General features: G+C 40.0%; 2 protein-coding genes across 4 annotated transcripts; both read left to right on the top strand.

Annotated features, from left to right (window-relative positions):
- Positions 1-1,622: 1,622 nt before the first annotated feature.
- LOC127778502 (uncharacterized) lies at positions 1,623-5,010 on the top strand. 3 transcript variants are annotated; one of them, XM_052305120.1, is made up of 6 exons: positions 1,623-1,789; positions 1,886-1,979; positions 3,243-3,440; positions 3,537-3,759; positions 4,143-4,290; positions 4,444-5,010. In XM_052305120.1, the coding sequence occupies exons 2-5, from the start codon at positions 1,926-1,928 to the stop codon at positions 4,286-4,288; spliced, it is 621 nt and encodes a 206-aa protein (XP_052161080.1). In that variant the 5' UTR covers positions 1,623-1,789; positions 1,886-1,925; the 3' UTR covers positions 4,289-4,290; positions 4,444-5,010. The 3 variants fall into 3 exon arrangements, with proteins under 3 accessions (XP_052161080.1, XP_052161079.1, XP_052161081.1); XM_052305119.1 differs by having other exon boundaries at positions 1,626-1,789; positions 4,143-4,252; XM_052305121.1 differs by lacking the exon at positions 1,623-1,789 and adding an exon at positions 2,574-2,722 and having other exon boundaries at positions 4,143-4,252.
- A 1,151-nt stretch (positions 5,011-6,161) lies between these two features.
- On the top strand, positions 6,162-8,434 carry LOC127778507 (probable calcium-binding protein CML13). The gene is made up of 7 exons (XM_052305127.1): positions 6,162-6,317; positions 6,866-6,986; positions 7,076-7,112; positions 7,205-7,232; positions 7,459-7,611; positions 7,950-8,052; positions 8,152-8,434. The coding sequence occupies exons 1-7, from the start codon at positions 6,315-6,317 to the stop codon at positions 8,214-8,216; spliced, it is 510 nt and encodes a 169-aa protein (XP_052161087.1). The 5' UTR covers positions 6,162-6,314; the 3' UTR covers positions 8,217-8,434.
- Positions 8,435-8,675: the final 241 nt, after the last annotated feature.

The following is an 8,675-nucleotide window of genomic DNA, read 5'->3' on the forward strand; positions in this document are numbered from 1 at the left end:
GGCGAGCTATTCGTCATGATCTTCTGTCTCTTAAGGTCAGTGACCAGCCCTAACATTCCATTAGGCGCGAGATATTTTTAAAAGAACGGACCACTTGCCGAGAGATCTTTTAGTGAAGAACGAGTCGATTGGCTTAGTACTTCTCTGAAGAAAATATTCCTTGTCACGAGGTATAACATCAAAGGCCGTTTTGGATTGGTGCTAAACTATAGCTGTGTTTAGTTACTTCTAAAGTTAGAAGTTTGGGTTGTAATTAGTACGATGCAACTGAAAAGTTATGTGTGTATGACAGGTTAATGTGATGGAAAAAGTTGGAAGTTTGAATCCAAAGTTTGGATCTAAACAGTCTATGTCTTACTAGTAGTTTAAATAGTATCATAGTATCATCTATATTGTAACATATTCTAACCCAGATAATGTGACACAATATAGTGCTGTAAACTTTGATATGACCAATGACCTAAATGTATCAATGACCTAGATGTATCCTATCTATCACTATATTTTGGAACGGAGCAAATAAATATGATTGTTTGGTTTGAAGCCAAAAGCACATGCTCAATTTAGCACAATACTAGAACATTCTTCATCCTAATACAAAATTTGGCTTCTAATTGACATAAATTAAAAACACTTGTTTACAATACTATCCTATCAAAACATTGTTTGTACCAAAATTTATCTAGTTTTTGACAATATCAAAATTTTGGTAGGATAGTAAGCCAAACAAGCATGTAAAAGTAGTACTTGTGGGCTGTTAAAAACCAACAACCATTAGAAATGTATCAAAACAGTCACTTGTGGTTTATTTGCAGTACCACTTCGACTATTTAGTACACTAAAACACATCTGGCAATGTAGAAATGAAATAAACACTCGGACATTCGGTAATGCTCCTCAACAATCGGCGAAACGAAACGAGAGGGAAGACATAATAGTGTAGATAAAATTGACACACGTAACAAAACTACCATTACTAGTCAACATTACCATCAAACAAATATATCACCGTCTTTCCCACAATACTACAAAATGTGAACTGCTTCTCTTTTTTTTTATCAGACCAGTTCCAAGCAACATCATGATCCAAGGAAAATATCTCGTAAGTCATAACCACCATCCACCAACAACCAGTTGACGGCATCATCCAATCGGAGAAGGAGAATGGCATGAACTTCTCATGCCCAATTTTCCTTTTTTTTTTTAAGAAGGGAATGTTTAGATCATATCCTAAAATTTTACACCATTTCACATCGAACGTTTGAACACCTACATGAAGTGTTAAATATAGGCTAAAAAATAACTAATTATATAGATTGTGACTAATTTATGAATCTTTTAAGCCTAATTGCCCCATGATTTGATAATGTGATGCTACAGTAAACATGTGCTAATGACGGATTAATTAGACTTAATAAATTTATCTCACCGTTTATTGACTGATACTGTAATTAGTTTTTTTATTAGTGTCCGAACACTCCATGCGACACGCTATATAATACACCCGATGTGATACGCCAAACACCCCCCGAAAAACCACAGGCTAGGTGTGCAGAGAGGATCCCGCAACGCCGCACGCCACTGTCCTCCGAGAGAGATAATTTTTACTCGCCCCAAGCGTCGTCCACCGTGGCCACGTGGAAAAGCGACGCCACGGCGGATAAAAGAGCTCCCCTTCCTCTTCCCCGTCGCCGCCGGGCACGACCGCCACGCGCATTCCATTTCGACGACGAGGCGGCGGAGCTAGGGTTTGCGGCTTCTCTTCCTCGGCCTATCTCTCTCGTCTCAGGTATAGAGTGCTGCCGCCTCTCGTTGTGTGTTTGTGTGTTTGCGCGGGATGCTGATGCGGTTGGTGTTGGGGGCGATTTTTTTTTTTTGGTTGCAGGTGAATTTGTTGTGTTTGTGGTGGGGGACTTGGAGGGGAGATGATGGAGGAGGGGTTGGCGGTGGCGGATCTACGGGAGCTAGTGCATCTGCCGGTAATTTTTTCTCTCACTCTCTTCTTCATGCCCTTTTTTTCTCCCTTTTTGCGCGAGATTTTTGTGTTTGTTTTTGTGATGTGGGTGGAGGGTGATTTAAGCTGTTAGTTTTGGTGGTGTGAATGAGCTAGGTGATTTTTCTGGTAGGGTAGCTTTTGAATTTGAGTTAGAACTAGAAGGAGCTGCTGCGCTAGAATTGAATCCCTGCGAATTGTTCAAGGCAAGAGCTCTCTCACGGCAATTAATTTCTCTAGCTAGTCAGCAATATCTAGCTCTCTCACGGCTTCCATGAGTTCTTTAATTTATGGTATTTCTGTTTATACAAGATCAGCAAGAACCAAGTGATTTTGCTCCCTATTATTCATTTTTTTTACAGTATCAATCCGTAAGTCAGCATGTAGTAGGTTGTGTTTCATGATCCACAAGTCAAACAAAGGTATATTTACAGTTTCAAGAAAATTATTGTACATATATAAGGCCTTAGATTTTTGTCTCGCCCTGGGCCTCCAGACGTGCAGGACCAGCCCTGCGCTAGATGCTAATATAGCTGGTCATTTCGTCATTCTTTTTTTTTATCGTCTGCGAGAAATGAAGAAATTGGACAGAAGAATGTGAGAAAGGTGGAATTTGAGGGTGGGCCGATTGTGCAACGGAAGGCTGTAAAGCATATAACGATCTGTGGATGCAAGGGGAAAAAAGGAGTGCCTGACAGCTGCGAGCTTGTGTAGAACACGGCGGTACAGGTCAATGCTTGAGCATCAAAGTTAACTTGTTGCTCCAGATGATTCATTTTGGATTTTGGTCATGGAACTTAAGCATGATGTTTTCTTAGTTAAGCGGAATGACCAGTTGGAGCATTTCTCCTAAGAATCTTTCTTTAGAAGGTTTATATGATATGGAATTAGGAGTATTTCTCTTCCATGATTGAGTATACAATATAATGTAATCTTGATGTGCTGAAAGCTTTTTGTTCTTTCCAGTCAATGAATAAGAAAAATCTGAATTATAATTCATCTTCCTTAGGTTATTCGTTCTACCACTGATGGCTGATTATTTTGGTGCATCTTCTAATGTCATAATTCGTTCTGAATGTATGCTTAATTGAGTGAATCATATCTTGTTCTTCAACCATCTATAAATGAACAAACCTCTGATTTTGGAATTTGGATGGTGTTTGCATTATTTTTTTAAGATAATGTTTGCATTATTAATTTATATGGAGTTCCTATGACGATTCATGAAGTTATTTCTTTCACTTGCCAGGATGTTCTGGTGGTATGCACTTCTGTTGGATGGACAAATGAAAAACACATGCTCTATCTTAGTTTATTGGAAGAATCTTTTGTAAGCCAATTACATGACAGTAAATACAGTTTCAAGGAACTGTTTAATCACTCTCCAGGTGCTTGTATACATGAACTATCATCGAAGGGACATGTTAAAAATGTGGAGGCTGAGCAGGTAGAGGCAAATGCATGTTTCCTCGTTTCTTCGCATGCAATGAAGTGTCTAGTTGTAACAATCAAATTAACCTCTTAAATTCAAATGATATGGCAGGAACATATGGATGTAGATGAAGTTGACAGAGCTGAATCTTGGATAAAGATTGAACATGTCAGATCACCTTCTGAAAATCAAGATGACGTAAAAGTGTGTTTTTCAGATGATAATGCATCAAGTACCAGGCTGATTCAAGAGTGCTATGCAAGGGCAACAAGCTCTGGACAATCTTCCACGTGCCATTTAGGCAAGAACAGACATTCCCCTTCTAGGAGTGCAGGTAGGTGATATCTACAGGATGTCAGTTTCCTTTTTTTTTTCAAAAAGTGTAGCAAAAATGTCCATTAAATTTTTCACAAAAGCAGCAGTTCCAATTTCATCAAATATGTGTTTCCCTGTGGAGAAATGGCATGTTTGTCTGATTTGTATCATTTAAAACAATGAACGGGAAAGGTTCGTTATTGAATGCACATCTTTTGTTTGCATGCCCTCCTTACCTGTCTCATAGTACATTACAGCACACCTACGGGAATTGTTCATCAAAAGAGCGTCATGTTTTTTAATTTTCTGTAATAGATTATGAGTGCCAAAAGTTAGTCTGTTTCATTTACATGAGTGACATGGCCAGATTTTTACAAGAGAACTACTCATGCATTTCCGTAGAGGGTTCAGATCAAAACTTCATTGATGAGGAGACAAAAGGAAGTGGAGAACCAAATGGACGATGCAGCAAAAAGCGACTGAAGTCTACTGCTAATACGATGGACGATCAAGTAATGAAGGGTACCTTTGAGGGCCTGTATGGATAAGGGTAGTTTCTTGAAATTTTTTGGGTTTAGCTACAATTTGAACTAAATACTAAACTTTCTCGGATCCCCTTATCCAAACACCCCTTAATTGTGTTATGTTTTCTTCATACTTTGTGACTTCGTTTCTAACCTTTTGACATTGCATGGCCTCGTAGGTGGTTCCATTTGTGAAGGCAGAGTTACAGGAAGCAAGAGAAAAGGATGCAGATATCCATGACAACTCAATGGAAGCGGATGCTAAAGGTCACGAGCCACAAGGATAATGCCCATCCACGAAGTGTTCTTCAAGCCTGACTAACAACACTCACTCAGTAACTTTAAATCACCATGACATCTAGATCGTAGAGGAGAATTCACTTAGTGCAAGCTTGTAAGGTTGGTTAGACTTAAAACTATCCACTTTGTAAGATAAAGTGTTTTTTTAGAGTGTAGCTTTTCCAGCTCTTGATAATGGTTAGTAGGGAACCAAAGTGTTCTGTTTGGGTCTAGAAAAGTTTTGTTTGGTGTGGAGTGCAACCAGCATAAACCAGCTTGTTTGGTGCACCCGACTGTGAAAGTGTGACTTAGCTTCAGAGTTCAGAAAGATGTGCGACCGTGATTGCCAGGAGGTTTGCATGGTTTTTGCAATAGCTTGAGAACCGTATCTAAGGCCCTGTTTAGGAGAGCTTTATTATGAGAATCAACTGGTGAGAATATGAAAAAATTGGGGTTTTTTTGGCTCTTGACTTACTATTATCAAAATTGTACAACCACATATTTTTAGAATCTGGATGAAAATTTCAACTGTTTGGGGGAGCTTCTAACATCTAAAGATTATAGAAAAAGTTGTAGTCGTCAGAAGCTTTCCAAAACAGACCCGAATTTGTCACGGGTCAGAAATGAAATTCTCGGTGACGGTATGCTCCATTGGATTGCTGTGTATTTGTGTAAGCTGCGTCCTGCCTGTGGTTGAAGGATCCTTTGAAACCCAGAAATTTCACATAATTTACTTCCCCCCCCCCCCCCCCCCTTTTGTCAAAAGTATGTCTCGTTAACCTTAAAAAAAAGAGTATATCTCGTTTAAAGCAAGATGATCAAACCTTTGTAAGAGCAGGTACAATAGCAGGCTATAAGCCAGCTATAAATATATTTTAAAGAGATAAAGGAAAAAAGAGAAGAGCAGCGGGCTACATATCTGTAGCCAGCTGCAACACGGACTCCAAAACATACTGTGTGTATGACAGATAGAACCAGGTATTAATAGTATAGTAAGCAACTATTGCATAAATTGGCTATTACATTTGCTATAAATGATTTGGAGCTAATAGTTGGCTATACTATTAAACTTGCTCTAAGGCTATGTTTGGCACACCCTTCCCATCCCCTTTCCCTCGTTTTCCACGCGCACGCTTTTCAAACTGCTAATGGTGTGTTTTTTACAAAAAGTTTCTATACGAAAGTTGCTTCAAAAATCAAATTAATCTATTTTTGAAAAAATAGCTAATACTTAATTATTCACACGCTAATGGACCGCTCCGTTTTCCGTGTTTATTCTGGTTGGGAACACCTCATGGCGAACACACCCTAATTCTGATCATCTTTAATTTCTTAGATGACTAGTTTTAAAACAAAACAAACATATACAAGATTCGCCTTGAAAAATGCTACCATAACATCATAGACTTATTAGACTTTATAATTTTACTATTCTATTATAAAATCAGTCAATGAAATTTCAGAAGTTTGATGGGGAGTAGTTTAATTCCTACCCAAAAAAAAAAAAAATTCGAAATTCCTTTGCCAAGCGAAGGGAGACCTATATTCTTTTCTGTATCCGGCCCGGCCCGGCCCATCCCGGCCCAGCCTAATTTTATTTATCTTTAGGACACGGCCACACAGCTCTCTCGGCCGTTGTTTTCTTCCACGCGCTCTGCAACGCCACCGCTCCCCCGCTCGTCGCCGGCGCCGCCGCCGGAGGAGAAGCCGACGAGATCGGCGACGCGCGCAACCATCCCGCCGGTCTCCCGCGACCCCGGATCTCTCCAACATGGTACATCTCACTCCGTCCCTCTCCGTCTCCCTGCGCGAGAGCGCGTTTTTCCTTTTCTGGTTCCAGGATCCGTCGACGTAGGGTTCGTCTCTGGCCTCTTTGGGGGAGATGGAGACCACGGGGGAGAAGGTGAATCCCTGCGCTTTCGTTCTGTGGGGGCGGTGAGGGTTAGGGATTGGAGCTCGAACTCGGAGACGGGGCGTGGGGGTGAGGTGGAAGCCCTAGCTTAGGTAGATCTGTCGCGGCATCGGGTGGATATGGTGGTTAGGGCGGTGAAATTTTGTGGGCTTTGTTAGGGTGAGAGGATCCAGCGATGGAATTCGACGTACCCATTAGGCGACATTTTGCTGTTTGAAATGATGTGCTAATTATCTCTGTAGATTCAGTGGTTATGTAACACAGTGATTTTTTAGGGTCGTGCGTGATCATTTTTCCTAGCTGATATCCTATTTTACTGGGATGATTCATAACAAGAAATTGTAGATTCCTGATTATTTCAAACTAATGATCGCCCAGCGCTGATTTGCTAACTCAATGTGGGTTTGTAGTCTACTGTCAAGGGACAGACCAGGAGGGAGAGGCCTAGAGGAGCTCGCCCTCATGGATTGACGAAGCAGAAGAGGCAGGAAATAAAGGAGGCGTTTGATCTGTTCGACACAGATAACTCTGGTACTGCATTTGTTTGGTTGTGTTTTTGCTTATTTCTGTTACAATACTCACGCTGATCATATGTTGTCCTAATCATGCTTATCTCCCAGGAACCATTGATGCCAAAGAGTTGAATGTTGCCATGAGGTAGGAAATTCATCGGCATTGTTATTTCTACCCTGTTTTCTTCAGTTTGTTAATGGTGATGATGCCTCTGAAATTGTTGCTTTTATTTACAGAGCCTTGGGATTTGAGATGACAGAAGAAGTATATTTCCTCTTTCTCCACTTACTAATGCCTTCTTCTTCTTCTTCTTCTTCTTCTTCTTCTTCTTCTTTTGTATTTTCTGATTCCCCCCTACGTGATCTGCAGTGTACTAGTGTAGTGTACGGCGGTTGCTCTTTACCTGTATAGTTATAGTAATTTGTGCCCATGACCAGATATGGAGGAAATCCTTCTTACTGATCAGCCTCTTTCTTTCTGGGTAATGCAGCAAATTAACCAGATGATTGCTGATGTGGACAAAGATGGTAGTGGATCCATAGATTATGAGGAGTTTGAGCATATGATGACTGCTAAGATTGGAGAGAGAGACAGTAAAGAAGAACTTACGAAAGCATTCAGTATTATCGACCAAGATAAAAATGTAAAGTTTTTCTCTCTTTTCACCCTTCAGTACAGCATCTCTTTTCTTGTTAAGTTGTTATTGTGCTAGAATATCAATTGATTGACCAAAACTTTTTTATATTGTGAAAAGGTCAGTTTTGTATTAGTAGACAATCAACCAAGTGCTCTCTTATTTATAATTATATTAGATCAGCATCATGCACATTTTTTCTTAGTTCTAGACATTGAAGTTTTACTTAATATATATTCTCTAAGTTTGTAATGGGTTTCGCTATATGAAAGGACATGCTTGTATTTATAACACTGCCATGATCTGACAAAGTATCGTTCTGAAGAGTATTATCATAACTCATGCAGGGGAAGATATCAGATGTTGATATTCAGCGAATTGCCAAGGAATTAGGTGAAAACTTCACTTATCAAGAGATTCAAGAAATGGTGCAAGAGGCAGATCGAAATGGTTAGCTGTTTCTTGGAGCTTGAAAGAACTTATTTTTTTTGTGCTATTTGTCCAACTGAAGTAGCAAGCTATTTAATTTCATTCCTGTTCTGTCTTCAGGTGATGGCGAGATAGATTTTGATGAGTTCATTAGGATGATGAGGAGGACTGGATATGGTTACTAGATGGATGGACAGGATGGTGCAGCGAGTGTATGATCTTGTGCAGTTGTTTTATGACCACCACCGTGTCTCTCCCTAATGTATTTACCGCTGTAGTTTACTCTGAACAAGAGCAACCATGCTGTGTACTGTGTACTTTAACTATGGTAACATATTTATGCACATGTTTTCTATTCGACGGCACTATCACCTACAATAGATCTTGATTGTGATTGCGAGCATGAGATTTTTTCCATCGACTCGAATGGTCCATGTTTGTCTGGTGATAACATGTTGGAATGGACTGAAATTTGGCAGCATGCTTTCTGAAGGTCGGACATGACATTATGGCCATCTTGTACCTAGAGTGAAGATTATGATGCTTTCTGAAGCTCGGACATGACATAATGGCCATCTTGTACCTAAAGTGAAGGCTATGGATTCACGGTTGGTCCCTCCGTTCCAAAATATTGTTACCGTGGT

This window comes from Oryza glaberrima, chromosome 7 (genome assembly GCF_000147395.1).
Source record: "Oryza glaberrima chromosome 7, OglaRS2, whole genome shotgun sequence".
Classification (NCBI taxonomy): domain Eukaryota; kingdom Viridiplantae; phylum Streptophyta; class Magnoliopsida; order Poales; family Poaceae; genus Oryza; species Oryza glaberrima.

Excerpts from the sequence above, each read along its gene's own strand:
- LOC127778502 (XM_052305119.1), top strand. The coding sequence starts at position 1,926 with ATGATGGAGGAGGGGTTGGCGGTGGCGGATCTACGGGAGCTAGTGCAT. Across the intron at positions 1,980-3,242 it reads GGGAGCTAGTGCATCTGCCG|GATGTTCTGGTGGTATGCAC; the intron begins GTAATTTTTTCT and ends TTCACTTGCCAG. Across the intron at positions 3,441-3,536 it reads AAAATGTGGAGGCTGAGCAG|GAACATATGGATGTAGATGA; the intron begins GTAGAGGCAAAT and ends ATGATATGGCAG.
- LOC127778507 (XM_052305127.1), top strand. Across the intron at positions 7,113-7,204 it reads GAGTTGAATGTTGCCATGAG|AGCCTTGGGATTTGAGATGA; the intron begins GTAGGAAATTCA and ends TTTTATTTACAG. Across the intron at positions 8,053-8,151 it reads GCAAGAGGCAGATCGAAATG|GTGATGGCGAGATAGATTTT; the intron begins GTTAGCTGTTTC and ends TTCTGTCTTCAG.